Source organism: Hyperolius riggenbachi, chromosome 9, assembly GCF_040937935.1.
Source record: "Hyperolius riggenbachi isolate aHypRig1 chromosome 9, aHypRig1.pri, whole genome shotgun sequence".
Classification (NCBI taxonomy): Eukaryota; Metazoa; Chordata; class Amphibia; order Anura; family Hyperoliidae; genus Hyperolius; species Hyperolius riggenbachi.
In genome coordinates, this window is record NC_090654.1 from 48,776,133 (window position 1) to 48,792,167 (window position 16,035).

Consider the following 16,035-nt stretch of genomic DNA (forward strand, 5'->3'; position numbering starts at 1 on the left):
TTATCTGTGAAAGTCCAGGAATATGTTCTGGCACCTTCCGGACTGTACAGCTTGTTAGATTGGAACTAACTGACCTTGCTTCTCTACCAAGCAAGATGTTCACTAGAATCATCTATGTCCATTAGAATCTATGTCCTAAGGGAGAAATCTGCATATAGTCTTCTGCTGAAACATTGGTCCTTAAATGAAAGAGAGTTTTACATTGCAAGATCCTCACAGATTTTTACAGCTGTCTGTAAACCCTGGTGGGCAGATTCCCTCACTTTCTTGTCCTCAAGCCTAACCTAGAGTCATGTAAACCACACTGATATCTCAAGGACCACTGGCGTAACAATAGGGCCTGCATCCCCTGCTCCCGCGGGAGGGGGGGGGCGCTTGGGCCGTTTTGTGGGGCTGGAGGGGTCACAGCATGAGGGGAAAGCCGTGGCCACAGTCGGCAGGGACGGGGGACATTCCCCCCCCCTCACCTCGGGGCTCTCCCCTCTGCGCTCCCCTCCAACTTAAATAAGTGTCCGTGGGCAGCGGCGAGCAGCAAACAGATACATCCTCTCGCTAGCCTCTGACGCAACTTCCGTTATAACAGGCCCTGCCGACTGTGGCCACGGCTTTCCCCTCATGCTGCGACCCCTCCAGCCCCCCAAAACGGCCCAGAGCGGGCCCCAGAGGGGGGGCCCGCTCTGAAATTCTGTGGGGAGGGGGGCCCGGTGGGGCCTAGTTACGCCCCTGTCAAGAACTCAAGAAGAAAATAAAATATCACAGATGCATTTGCTACTTTGAAGCAAGAAAATATAAAAAAAGGCAGCTCCAAGTATAAAGTGTTAATTTTAAAATTCTATATACTGTAATTCACTCTTGAGATCACGTCCGGATTTGGACATTTTACCGCCCAATTGTCACCAACCCCACCCACTCCCCCAACCGCCCCGTCCTGTGCACCCCATTCCGTGAGCTCCCCCTGTCCAGTTTGTTCCCCTTGTCCTGTGCACTCGGCTTGTGCTCCCCCATCCTGTGTACTTCCCTGGTCCTGTGTTCCCCCATTGTGAGCTGTACTTGGGGGAAGCAGGGTGGGCGGGGGCTGGGTTGGTGACTGTTGCATTTTTACATTTGGCAGTTTAACTGCCTTAGTGTTACAGCCCACTGCCCACCCCTTGCTTCCTGGTGCCCTAGGCCATGGCCTTTGTGGCCTTGCCTTGCTTAGGGTTTTCCACTTTATGACCGCATGAATAGTGCGGGTTGAATAGGTACCCCATGAAGGCCCTCTCTGGAGGGTTTGCACACCCTTTATTTCTATGGTTTGTCACCTGTTTATTGTTTGACTGTTCTAAGCCTGACCATCTTGCCAGTGTGAAGCCTAAGACCAGTGGTCATCACCTACACCACTGCCCAGAGCCTGGTCTTCCATGAATCAGAGACTTATTTGATTTTACCGTTGCTTGTCTTTTGTCTCCATGTATAACTGTATTTAACAATGTGTATAATGTTTTCCACAGGCCAAAGAGCTGCCCGGAATAAAAATCTTCCAGTCTTCATCCACAGTCTACTATGCCAATGCCGAGCAGTACACCCAGGCCCTCTACCAGAAGGTAACAGTGCATCTGCTAAATGAAAGTTGCTTTCTTCATGAGTCTTCAGATAAGTTTTCTCTGGCAACGTCCTTCAAATAACTGAGAAAGCACAAGGCTTGTTTTTGTTCACATAGAAAAGGGCACCCCGCTGCCTGTATGACCCCCCCCCCCCCCCCCAACACACACACACATAGTTATGCCACAACTGGTTCTTCTCGCCTCCATTTAGGGCAGAGACTATGCTTTTTTACTCACTTCTTCTGTGTGACTGACCCAGGCAGTGTCTCTCTTCCTGTGTAGGATCCCATAAAAGTCCAACAGGTGGCGGAGCAACATAGAGGTTTACAGACCGGCGTGGTACCACAGCTTAGCAACAGTGAAGTTCCTTTTTCCATAACAACTACCAGTCAGGTCTACACGGTGAAAGCACACCCGCCACATAGTCACAGGAACCAGCTCTGCATAATGTACTGTGTGTTCCACAGTGATAGATTGTCTCTGAAGGAAGAACTTAAGACAGTTTAGAAAGTAGACAATATTTTGGCAATAATATGACGCTTTCACCACAAGGTGGTGCACAAGGCACTTGCCTAAAAGGCCTTTGCCTAGCAATAGGATTTTTTCATGAATCAGAACAGAAAGCTGTATGTTTCAGACTATAATATAACAAAGCTCCCTTCTCTCATAGTGCGGTGTTGATGTTGAACGGCTCATTGAAAAGAAGAGGAAAGCCTTGAAGAAGCAGAAGAAGAGACAGATGAAAGCCATGAAGAAAGCCAAGCATGAAGACAATCCGACCAAACAGGTGAGTAGGGACAGTGGCTAATTTTCTCCTAATCATAAATGAAAGCACTATCCATATTATGAGGTTCTAGAAGGCATATTCAAAATTATGTAAGAGAATAGTGTAGTAAGTTCTTCGTATTTTACAGGTAGTCCCCTACTTGCAAACACTCCAGCTACAAACGTTTATTCAAGTAAAGTTGCAGAGATGTATCTAGGGAAAACACTGAAATCCGCCCCCTGGGAAGGAGGTGCAACCTCTAAATATGTCATCTCGGTTGAAATGGTTGTGTCCAAGTTGAGGTGAAGCATGGCCTGTAAGAATGGAGCATTGCAATAGGTCAGACTGTACATATCCCCCAAATAACAGTAAGTCAGCTTGTTCCCCAAAAAGATGTAACCATACAGCAGAATGTCCCCCAGATGAAAGCTAGAATTAGTATGGAGAGCACGAGGGATGTTACGGAGCAGCGCCTCCAGTAAGTGGTGCCCATGGCACATGCCATACCTGCACCCCTCTAGCTACGCCTCTGCAAAGTCAGCCTCATGCATGAAATATAGTGTACTGTTTTGTTTATTACATTTTACGGTACTTTAAACCTATTGTCTGCTATTCAAAGCACATTAAAGGGCACCTGAAGTGAGAGGGATATGGAGGCTGCCATATTTATTTCCTTTTAAACAATGCAAATATGGAAGCCTGTGTATCCCTCTCACTCGATGTGTCCCTTAACTTCCCTGCCCCCTTAAGGACCAGAGCCTTTTTTTAATTTTTCCTATTGTGAACATTGTGATAAGCTCAATAATAATTTATCTACATGTGCCAGTATGTATAATATTATATTACACGAGTCTACTTATAAACAAATGCGACTTACAAACAACCTCATGGGGACAACAGTGTTTTTACATCTGGCTGATATGGGCATTGTTGTATAGACTCCTCCCACTATACTTACATGCATCACTGATTCCCATTTCTTGCCCTCTCTACTGTTTTACAGGTCTCAGGAGGACATGACAACCTGGCGTTTGACCTAGAACTTGGAAAACTTGGTTATGAAACTGAAATGGTATGATAAATGTATAGCAGTATCAGTAATAGTAAAAGTACAGTTTATGCCTTTTTCGACTGCTACTTGGACCTCATTTACAGCTGATCCAGTAAATGTCCATCATTATGTTTTGATGCATCAGTTAACAAATTCAGCACATGAATCACGAAACTGGAACATACAAAGGAAGACAGAACAGCAAGGTTAATAAAACTGTTAGTTACCGGTAACATAAAAGTACGTTCATAAAACTGATTTATTGTAAACAACACAGGAATATGTAAGGGGTGGATACTGTATATATATATTAGCAATAAAACAATAAAAAATATCGGTATGTGAGCCCTTTGGTATTATATGGATTTCTGCACAAATTGGTCATAAAATGTGATCTGATCTTCATGTAAACTAATACCACACAAACAACTAAATGTTTCCATGTTTTATTGAACACACCATGTAAACATTCACAGTGCAGGTGGAAAAGGTATGTGGACCTTTGGATTTAATAACTCGTTGAACCTCCTTTGGCAACAATAACTTCTACCAAACGTTTCCCGTAGTTGCAGATCAGATGTGCACAACGGTCAGGAGTAATTTTTGACCATTCCTCTTTACAGAACTGTTGCAGTTCAGCAATATTCTTGTGAAGTCTGGTGTAAATCGCTTTTTTGAGGTCATCATGCCACAGCATCTCAATCGGTTGGAGGTCAGGACTCTGACTGGGTCACTCCAGAAGGCATATTTTCTTCTGTTTAAGCCATTCTGTTGTTGATTTACTTCTATGCTTTGAGTCATTGTCCTGTTGCAACACCCATCTTCTGCTGAGCTTCAGCTGGTGCACAGATGGCCTTAAGTTCTCCAGCAAAATGTCTTAAAAAACTTGGGAATTCATTTTTCCTTCGATGATAGCAATCTGTCTAGGCCCTGACGCAGCAAAGCAGCCCCTACCACCATACTCCACAGTTGGGAGGAGGTGTTGATGTTGGTGTGCTGTGCCTCTTTTTCTCAACACAGAGTGTTGTGTGATTATTCCAAACAACTCAATTTTGGTTTCATCTGTCCACATAATATTTTGCCAGTACTGCCGTGGAACATCCAGGTGCTCTTTTACAAATTTTATACGTGCAACAATGTTTTTTTGGACAGCAGTGGGTTCCTCTGTAATATCCTCCCATGAACTCCATTCTTGTTTAGTGTTTTACGTATCATAGATTTGCTAACAGGGATGTTAGCATATGCCAGAGACTTTTGTAAGTCTTTATCTGACACTCCAGGATTCTTCTTCACCTCATTGAGCATTCTGTGCTGTGCTCTTGCAGTCATCTTTACAGGACAGCCACTCCTAGGGAGAGTATAGCTGAACTGTCTCCATTTATAGTACAATGGGCTTGATTCACTAAGACAAATAGCATGCCTTATCAAAGTTAACACGCCTTATCAGAGTATCATAGCGAGCACTATGAACCTGCAGGGGCTCAGGGCAGGACGAGTGGATTGCCAATTAGCAGGCATACGTTTGTAGCGCTCGCTATGATACTCTGATAAGGCGTGTTAATGTTGATAAGGTGTGTTAACTTTGATAAGGCGTGCTATTTGTCTTAGTGAATCAAGCCCGATTTGTCGTACCGTGGACTGATGAACAGCAATGCTTTTAGAGATACTTTTTTTTTTACCCTTTCCAGCTTTATGCAAGTCAACAATTCTTAATCGTAAGTCTTCTGAGAGCTCTTTTGTGCGAGGCATCAGTCACATCAGGCAATGCTTCTTGGGAAAAGCAAACCCAAAACTGGTGTGCGTGTGTGTGTGTGTGTGTGTGTGTGTGTGTGTGTGTGTGTGTGTTTATAGGGTAGGGCAGCTGTAACCAACACCCCCAATCTCATCTCATTGATTGGACTCCAGCTGGCTGCCACTTCCAATTAGCTCTTGAAGATGTCATTAGTGTACGGGTTCACATACTTTTTCCACCTACACTGTGATTGTTTACATGGTGTGTTCAATAAAAACGTGGAAACACGTAATTATGTGTGTGGTATTAGTTTAAGCAGACTGTGAATTGCCTATTGCTGTTACATGGATGAAGATCAGATCACATTTCATGACCAATTTGTGCAGAAATACATATAATTCCAAGGGGTTCTCATACTTTTTATTGCTACTGTATATATAATATATATATATATATATATATATATATATATATATATATATATATATATATATATATATATATATTATGTCAGAATAAATTGACAATTTAACTGAATTAAACCTATCAGCATTTCTAACTTCTAAGGTAAAAATCCAAATTGCTGTTTTGTTATAATAGGATCCCTTATTCTTACAGTTTATATATTTAGATTTTTCTGATAAACAGCCTTTTTATTATTATGATGAAACGTGTGGTAACTACGGTACTCACAGTTAAAGTGCATTTTATATGATCAGTCTCAGGTTAGCCACATAAGTAGTTTTGTCCAATACAGTAGAATCTCCTTATAAAAAACTCTGATATACTAAATCTCTGGATATAGTAAACTCAGTCCTCAGGTCCCAGCAAATGCATCTGTATAAGTATACAATGTCTGACCAATTCTGATATAGTAAACTTCTGATAGAATAAACTACTTTTCCTGGTCCCTTGCCTTGGCAATTACTATGAAGGGATTCTACTGTACTATCTTCAACCAAACTGTCCCTCAAAAGAAGGAGCTTTGGATGGTTCTAGGAAAAGGTCCATTCAGGCAAAGTCCTGGGGTGCCCTCTAGTGTACAGGATGCAATACTGCACCCTCAGTTACATAGTTACATAGGTACATAGTAACTATAGTAACACCCTCAGTATTTAATTGGACCTGGACTGTTGCACAGGACAGAAGGAAAACACAGAGAAATGTACCCTATATGTATTTAGAGAGTTTAGCTTGTGTTAATTCTCCCTTGTTTTTGTCTAATCACATGTGACATGATGATAAACATCACATAACACGAAATGTACAGTGTTTTTTTTTTTTTTTTTTGCTACCTGAAAGAATTGATTTTCAGACATTCAAGTTACAGCTTCTGTCTTGTTGGTACCTTATCAAGAATATATAAAGGTTTTCCTGGCAGAATACAACTTCTGAGGGCAGGGAAGAGATAGAAAAAAGGTCAATGGCTCATGTATGTTTAACTCTGGAACACTCAATAGTATGGCATTGAGCAAAGACAATAAAACATTTAATCATTTTTTTTTAAATGTATAAATATAGAACAAAACCATGAGATAGTTAAAAAAAAAAAGTCATTTTAGCAGTAGGAGGATAAATGCAATAGTTTATCTCATTAGTTTATTTTCACCTCGGATTCACTTTAAACTTTGGCCCAACCACAGAATTGTATGTTAGTCTCTTACATTATAACGTTTCCTAAATGAGATTATTGATGTATGTAGCAGGTAATGAAAGCCAGAACAAACAAACAAAAAACATACGTTGCTTTCATGTAAAGAGTAAAACCAATTCTCTCTTCTTGTCCCACCCTTAATTCTAGAACAAGGACCACCATGATATAGGCGAGGGCTCCATAATCATTTCACCAGGCCAAACCACCAATGATGATGCAAGTGGGAAAAGTGTACTACGGTCCCTGGGCCTACAGAAACCAGATTTCCATTCGCTGATCCTGGACTTCTCTACTATGAACTTTGTAGACACCGTCTCTGTCAAAGTACTACAGAAGGTAAGTCTGCAAAAAGCATATAGCGCTAATTAACTATGGAGAAGAAGGAAGAGTGAAAATGTATTGTGGCAAGCATTTCCGACACTTCAGGCTCCTGTCACACCGGGACGTTTTCATTGTGTTGCCTTACCAATTTTACTGCAGGGTAACGCTAAAGCAATGAAAATGAATGGGACATTTCAGATCGGATGCGATGCGCAGGAAGCATCCGATCTGATGCTAAAGCATCAGCACGTTACCATTCAACACTTGCGGAGACATGCAGTGAACGGAAATCATGTAAGTCAGTGGAGACGCACATATCTTAAAAAATGTCCGCGTTGCAGTACTCATGCGCCGATGCGTATTTTTTCAATACACTTCTGTGCAATTCGTATTTCGTCCACAGGAAGTGAGCGTTTGAGAGCGTCACTTATCCTTTGGCTTCCTGCCAGAAGTGAGATTACCGTGCATTGCCGCGGGTATCTCCAAAGCCTATTTTAAGTGGTGCAGTGTGATGTTATCAACTGATCACACCGCAATCAAAACGCAGGTTGCTGGTGTGAAACAGGCCTCAAGTTGTAGACAGTGAGCTATTTACATAAATATTGATGATGTACAGGATTATTTTGATATTCATGGGAGCATTGTAAATGGTTCAAGTCAATTTTATTTCAGTTACTTGGACACTTTACAAATGTGATGTTTTATGTTACCTTACATTTCACATACAGGGTTTTAGAATAAAGTGCAGCCATGACATTTAGCTTGCAAAGCACGCTGGGTTTCTCAGTAAGAAACAGACAGTCTTTTTTATACATAACATTCATTTTTCATATTTCATTTTGTAAAAACAAAACCTTCATCAATGGCAACATTGAAAAATAAAAAAATACAAATGTAAACTCTACAGGTCCTTCTCTTTATCTTGCAGATTTTTAAGAACTTTGCAGAAATTGAAGTGGACGTCTACCTTGTGGGCTTAAATGGTAAATATAGTGTAATGGATGTGGACTTGAAGAAGAACAGTAATGAAAATAACATAATGAATAAAATTGCTTATTATTTACAAAATTCATTTATAAATTAGTTAGTCAGTGTTTGGCCATTGTAAAATATTTCCTCTCCCTGATTTACATTCTGAAATCTATCGCTGGTGGTGACATCTGACAGGTGATCCGTATGGAATGTTCGTTACTGAGAGCTCTATACACAGAGGTAGATATTGCTTGCTTGGCAGTTGGAAACAACTGTTACTTCCCACAATGCAACGAGGTTCACAGACAGCAGAACTGTCAGGACCATGGGCTCTGCTGTGCTTATAGACTGGGCTCCCCCAAGGTTAATATACCTTCAATTACTGTATTTTAACATCAAATACAGAGTTCATGGTATGTACTGTCTATAGAGTGGAATGGTACTGTATTAGCAGTGGCGTCAATAAGGAGCTGTGGGCCCCAGTGTGAGTTTTACATTGGGGCCCCTCCAAGCACTCTATACATAACAATTGATACGGCGCACCAAAACCTGCCACAACCACAGTGTCAGAGGTGCAAGAAGGGGATGGGGAACAGCTTGTTAATGATTACCACTATTCAAAGTATCTATAGACGTCATTATTACCAGCACAGGACCAATAAAGAGCTAATACTGTAGTTGAGGGAGGGCCCTACGGGGCACCTCTGGCCCAAGGGCCCCCGGTGCAGTTGAGACCTTTGCAACCCCTATTGCTACACCACGACTACACCACTGTGTATTAGCTAGGCCTATCTTTAACCTTGAGTCTCAAGCAAAGTTCCCTCTAAAGGTGGCCATACACTTATAGATTTGCAGCAGATTCGACCATCAGATAGCTTTCTGTCAGATGCCTGTCAGGTTGAATCTGACAGGAATCTATCTGATGTGTGCCACACACTAGGAACAGATTTCCAATAGATTTCAGAAATATGAAATCTATTGGAAATTGATCTGAATGCATTATTGCACCATTAGATCCAATGCAACTCTATGGGGCATCGATCTGCTGCCAGCAGCAGATCGACCTAGATTTTCCATCCTATCAGATAGATCAAATCGATCGAAATCGGCCACAAATCGATTGATAGATTTGATAGAATCGATTTCTGATCGATCAATCGATTGTTGTCTGAAATCGACCAGTGTATGGGCCCCTTAAGACTAGCGAAGTGTTGTAGCAAATTCCAAAGGAGGGCTGAAGCTTGAGAGAAGTCTTGCATGTGATAATCTAAGTTGGTGATAAGGGAGAAGTATAGGGCGGTTTCATGTGAAGAGCCCTATCATTTTCAGGTGATATCTGGAACTGAGAAAGTAAATGTTAGGGCTCATTCCCACTAGTAAGTGCTTTGAAATGCATTAAAATGCATTAATAAAAACTCATGAATTAGTCAGTAAGTTATTGTGCATTGCCACGCATTTCTATGAGTTTTACTGCATTGTCAAACCACTGTGAAGTGAGGTAGAGGGAAAGGAAACCAGCTGATTCAGCTGGGCTTATCTGCATAATCCATGTGCTGAAACCCACATAGCATGCATTTCTATGCATCTCTGTTTTAATCACTCCGGACAAGTACTACACAGCAACTCACTGTTGTAGTGTGAATGTTAAAATGAAAGTCTATGGACTTTCATGTTACTATGTTTATCGCACACTATGTGCAGTTTGTCAAAACTCTGTGCAAATCACATAGAAAATCACATAGAGCGAATGAGCCCTTAGGAATTACGAGATGCTGCCCCTTTCTGCCAATACTTCCACTGTTTTCCAATTTAAGCAACGAATTTAGTCCAGAGGGGTGAGAGAAGGGGTGAGTGAATGCTCTTCACAGTACAGACCAGGAGGACACCAAAGCACTGAATGATGATTGGGTCCATATTGTGCTGCCATTTTGTTTAAAGTTTAAACTAAAGAAGACGTTGTGTTAGTTCATAAACATCTATAGTAAATCCAGTGTTGTTATTTTGATCTCATAGTGGTTGTAATGGATGGATTTGAAAAAGGCAACCTATTCAATGACTCCATCACCAAGTCCCAGCTGTTTCCATCCATTCAGGATGCAGTTACTTTCCTCACAACAGAACGTGACCAAATCTCCATTCATGATGTCAATGTGAGTATCTCCCGGATTCCTTCCTGTCAGCCCTGCACTTTATTCATAACCACGCCTTCCCTTTCCTTCCTGTCAGCCCTGCACTTTATTCATAACCACGCCTTCCCTTTCCTTCCTGTCAGCCCTGCACTTTATTCATAACCACGCCTTCCCTTTCCTTCCTGTCAGCCCTGCACTTTATTCATAACCACGCCTTCCCTTTCCTTCCTGTCAGCCCTGCACTTTATTCATAACCACGCCTTCCCTTTCCTTCCTGTCAGCCCTGCACTTTATTTATAACCACGCCTTCCCTTTCCTTCCTGTCTGCCCTTCACTTTATTCATAACCACGCCTTCCCTTTACTTCCTGTCATCCCTGCACTTTATTTATAACCACGCCTTCCCTTTCCTTCCTGTCATCCCTGCACTTTATTTATAACCACGCCTTCACTTTCCTTCCTGTCAGCCCTGCACTTTATTCATAACCACGCCTTTCCTTTCCTTCCTGTCAGCCTTGCACTTTATTCATAACCACGCCTTCCCTTTCCTTCCTGTCAGCGCTGCACTTTATTCATAACCACGCCTTTCCTTTCCTTCCTGTCAGCCCTGCACTTTATTCATAACCACGCCTTCCCTTTCCTTCCTGTCAGCCCTGCACTTTATTCATAACCACAACTTCCCTTTCCTTCCTGTCAGCCCTGCACTTTATTCATAACCACGCCTTCCCTTTCCTTCCTGTCAGCCCTGCACTTTATTCATAACCACGCCTTCCCTTTCCTTCCTGTCAGTCCTGCACTTTATTCATAACCACGCCTTCCCTTTCCTTCCTGTCAGCCCTGCACTTTATTTATAACCACGCCTTCCCTTTCCTTCCTGTCTGCCCTTCACTTTATTCATAACCACGCCTTCCCTTTCCTTCCTGTCATCCCTGCACTTTATTTATAACCACGCCTTCACTTTCCTTCCTGTCAGCCCTGCACTTTATTCATAACCACGTCTTTCCTTTCCTTCCTGTCATCCCTGCACTTTATTTATAACCACGCCTTTACTTTCCTTCCTGTCAGCCCTGCACTTTATTCATAACCACGCCTTCCCTTTCCTTCCTGTCAGCCTTGCACTTTATTCATAACCACGCCTTCCCTTTCCTTCCTGTCAGCCCTGCACTTTATTCATAACCACGCCTTCCCTTTCCTTCCTGTCAGCCCTGCACTTTATTCATAACCACGCCTTCCCTTTCCTTCAAAATGTAGCTTTTATTATTCATACTGCAGTAAGAATTATGTGGTGGTATAAGACAAGACAAGAACAGAACATATTTTCCTAGAGACTCAAAGCAATAGAGCTGCAGCCACTAGGGCACGCTCTATAGGCAGTAGCAGTGTTAGGGAGTCTTGCCCAAGGTCTCCTTGCTGAATAGGTGCAGGCTTACTGAACAGGAAGAGCTAAGGTTTGAACACTGGTCGCATATGTTATTAGAGGCAGAGCCCTTAACCAGTACACTATCCAGCCACTGCATTATAAGACAAGTGAACAGGAGCATAACTATAAATCAGGCCCCCCCCCTAAGCAAAACTTTGATGGGACACCCCAGTACTCACACCCTTCTCCTTGCCTCCCCCTGGTGACCCGCACAGCCTGCAGGCCCATCCCACAAGGGTCAGAAAACAAGTGTGAGCATCATGATCTTCACACCCATAACAAGTGTAGCCACAAAACACCTGATCTGAGGTTGGACCCCTTTATCGGAGGGAGTGAAGTAATGGATGGGGCCCCCTTATAGCTCTGTGGCCCCCTGCGGTCCCAGGGGCTGCTACCCTGTAGCTACATGTCTACAAGTGAATGATCCAGGCTGGCATGCAATAGCACCACAGTTCCATTTGAAAAGAGGACCTCAAAGAAAAAGGCAACTTGGGGGTCATCCCTTGCGTTTTTTTTAATTATCATTGCAGCAATTACTGAATCTTATTCATTAATTTTTGTTTTTTTTAACCACCGCATTCCTGACATCCCTTAAAGCCTAGGTTCTCAACGTGTGGTACGCGTACCCCAGGGGGTACTTCTGATGGTTCCAGGGGGTACTCAGGCTTAATATACTTAACCAAGAATAACAAATTTAGAGTTTTTTAGAAAATGCTAAATCTTATTTAAACACCAAATTAGTATTTTAGCTAATTAAAAGCAATAGTAAATGCTTGGAAATGGTTTACAACCAATTATCATGTACTATAATTAAATATATATTTGTCAAGGGGTACCTGTGATAATGTTTACTATGCTAGGGGGCAGGGCCGGGCCGAGGCATAGGCTGGAGAGGCTCCAGCCTCAGGGCGCAGTGTAGGAGGGGGCACAGAATTCATTCAGCTGTCATTCCTAATTGTGTATGAAGCAGAAAGAAATAAGAAAAGGGGATACATGGCAGTGACTGCAAGCCATATAACTAGATATTAAGGTGTTGGGGAGGTTGTGGGCCCTGTGGCCCTCTTAGTCTAATAGCAATCAGTGTGTGATGGCTGGGGTGGCAGGGATGGAGGGGCGCACTTTGGTGTCTCAGCCTTGGGTGCTGGAGGACCTTGTCCCGGCTCTGCTAGGGGGTACTTGGGGAGTACAGGGTTTTAAAAGGGGTACATACCAATAAAATGTTGAGAAACACTGCCTTAAAGGATGTTTGCGAGGTGTAAAAAAAACAAGATCTACTTACCCGGGGCTTCCTTCAGCCCCTGGAAGCCTACCTGTCCCTCGCCGCAGCTCCGGTGTCCCGGGATTCCCTCCATTGCAGATCTTCTGTGTCTGTGTGCGAGCCCTCAGCCGCACCGCTCACATGGCCTAAAGTGTACTGCGCATGTGCAGAATCCTCCAGGGCACGTGAGGGCGATCGCAAGCAGTGCGGCCGAGTGCAGGTGCAAAAATGTTGACCAGGTGTGGTCTGGGGCTGGAGGAAGCCCCAGGTAAGCAGATCTTGTTTTTTTGTTTTTTTTTTACACCTCGCACCTGTCCTTTAAGATCCCTGACAGTTTTGGCATTTCAGCTGTTGTTATTAATACTGAAATAGCTTTTTATCTCTTATGCCATCAAATTGATACATGTATTGTTTTTTTTTTGTTTTGTAATTATTTGGGGGAGGTGGGGCACAATTTAGGCTGTCTTTGTGTAATATTTTTTTTCCAAGAATTGTTTAATTTGATATGCACTGTACATGGGAAAATAGGTGTAAATGCAAAAATTACACATTCTTATTAATGTCTCACCCTTCCTAATGTTCACAAGTGCCACACATTATTTGGCGTGTCCCAGTTGAAATATTACCACGTATGTCATATTTCATCACTAGTCGGGCATGTAGCTTACCATTATAGCCAGCTTGTGATTGCATGCGATTGCTAGGGTAGGTCCAGTGCTGTACAGAGGATGTATTCAAGACAGGTTTGCTTTACCTATTATATTGTTTAATATGAAATTAGTATTTAAAGGACAACTTTCCTTTTAAGCAATAGCAGTTGCCTGGCTGTCCTGCTGATTCTCTGCCTCTCTAATACTTATAGCCATAGCCCCTAAACAAGCATCCAGCAGATGAGGCGTTTCTGATTTTATTGTCATATCAGACAAGATTAGCTGCATGCTTGTTTCTGGTGTTATTCACAGACTCCTGCAGCCAGATAGACCAGCAGGGCAGCCAGGCAACTGGTAGTGTTTAAAATAAAATAAATATCATAGCCTCCATATCCCTCTCACTTCAGTTGTCCTTTAAGAAAAAAAAAATATATATATATATTTAAAAATCAATACATCTTGTGATTGGAGATGATCAATAAATTGCAAATTTTTCTAGGCTGGTGCAATTTTTATGTATAGGCCAATCCGAATTGGCAATGTGGCTGCTCCAGTTCCAAGCTCCTTATTTTTCTGTGAAACTCTTTTTCAGGGTGCTCCAGACACTAGACTATGATGTGAAGAGTCCACAAAGATGCTTGAGAGAGGATTCCCTGCTTCTGTGGCCTAAATACACTAGCAAGGCTTCAAAGAACGCTGAACATATCTGTATATAATATACTGGTCATTTGTGGTTCAATATTTTGCTGTTATGGAACTACTTCTGTTGATGGCATCCTACTAATCTGGACAGCATCGTTAAAAGAACTAATAGGAATCCACCTAGAGTACAACCTTGACACCCATCCAACCTTCGATTTCTTCATATGATTTCCTGGACATCACAGGTTGCATACAAACCATATTAATACAAACCTATGCCACAAACAGAGAGGTCACCTTGCTTACCTCAGGTGGAACGTTTCTTAACTCAAGCACTGAAGCGTTTTATTGTTTACAGCTAAGCTTTGAGCTATAATGGTGCATGTTCAGGTCAGGAGGAGCAAATCCGCCATCACTGTGGGGCATTGTCCCAAGTCAGCGAAGTCACACAAAAAGATTTGATGACAAGTTCCATTGGGTGACTGACATGTCCACAGGAAAACTCCTAAAACACAAAACCAGAAGGCCAAAAATGACTTGTCCCAAAAGTGGTCCTGCAGTCTATGTTATGTAAGGAGTGGACAGTACATTGGGACCTGCACCCTAAGTTATGTAAGGACAGTACATTGAAGGTCGTACCATATTCTTTCTTACTGAAATCTAATACCCACTTTGAAAAGATCAATATGCTAAGAAGCAAAAATGTAAAATCCAGAAATGCTGTCGCATTCAAAACTGAATTTCTCATTAAGTCCATATATGATTTTTGATCGGCACAAGATGCCTGAGCAGACAGTTGAGGGTATGCAGGTGCCAGGATTCTGTTTGCTCTTTCACCTTATATATAATTTGGTTGGCAGATAAATCATTATGAGGAGTGCCTCTTGCTTCCTACTGTTCTGCCTTGACTGATATCTTTGGCAAAGCTATGGGCAGAGGCGTAGCGAGGAAAAAGACAGTTTTTGCTACCCGCTCTGGACAAAATGGGCGTGGCCACACTCGCAGGGCGAGTGGATAGAGCGAAGCTATCTGACATCACTCAGCCAAATTAATTCATCTGGCGGATTGCTGGCCAGGCAGCCAGCTGTACACCCGCCAGATTATTGGGAGAGGCAGTCGTTAATCTAGCGTATGTATGGGCATTTATGATCCTAATCCTAACATTTGTATAGCAATTTTCTCCTGCTGGACTTCAAGCACTCAAGAGCTGCAGCCACTAAGGGTCAAGAGGCCACCCTGCAGTGTTAGGAAGTCTTGCCCAAGGACTTCTTACTGAATAGGTACTGACCCTAGCCAGGATTCGAAACCCTGGTCTCCCATGTCAAGGTCAGAGCCCTTAACCAGGAACCAAGGAGGTGATAAGATTGTAACTCTTTTGTTCCTTGATTGCTAAAACCAGCATATGTGTACTTTACATTATGTACTGTATATAAATACTGTCTGCTAAAATATGCACTTTTCACTTTGGTTAAGAAATATGGTTTGACATGTATCAGTACTCAAAGTATTCTGTAGTTTAACTTATTAAAACTTGTTTCCAAAACTGACTGAAGGCTTGTATGTCAATTATTTTGCAAGCATGGAATTTGTACTATCTGTGAAGTAGAGACGGGAGTAGTACTGGATTTATACTTCCCCCTCTCAAACTGGTTGTTTTCCCCCTGTCCCCATTCCATGTACCAACCACATCCATCACTTGTGTGAAAATTCCCCATTCCACAGCAGCAACACATTAACAGCAGAAGCAGGGGCGTAGCAATAGGGGGTGCAGAGGTAGCGACCGCATCGGGGCCCTTGGGCTAGAGGGCCCCCGAGGGACCCTCCCTCAGTTGCAGTTTTAGCTTTCTATTGGTCCTGTG

At 42.6% G+C, this 16,035-nt stretch overlaps 1 protein-coding gene across 1 annotated transcript in view; it reads left to right on the forward strand.

Moving 5' to 3' along the window:
• The window catches only part of LOC137533427 (solute carrier family 26 member 6-like), a 40,335-nt gene extending 24,711 nt beyond the window's left edge, over positions 1-15,624 (forward strand). Inside the window, exons 14-20 of the mRNA XM_068254820.1 lie at positions 1,491-1,583; positions 2,254-2,370; positions 3,353-3,421; positions 6,934-7,122; positions 8,036-8,090; positions 10,093-10,229; positions 14,127-15,624. Coding sequence (XP_068110921.1) covers positions 1,491-1,583; positions 2,254-2,370; positions 3,353-3,421; positions 6,934-7,122; positions 8,036-8,090; positions 10,093-10,229; positions 14,127-14,150 — 684 coding nt within the window. The 3' untranslated portion in view covers positions 14,151-15,624. The remainder of the gene's footprint in view (positions 1-1,490; positions 1,584-2,253; positions 2,371-3,352; positions 3,422-6,933; positions 7,123-8,035; positions 8,091-10,092; positions 10,230-14,126) is intronic.
• Positions 15,625-16,035: the final 411 nt, after the last annotated feature.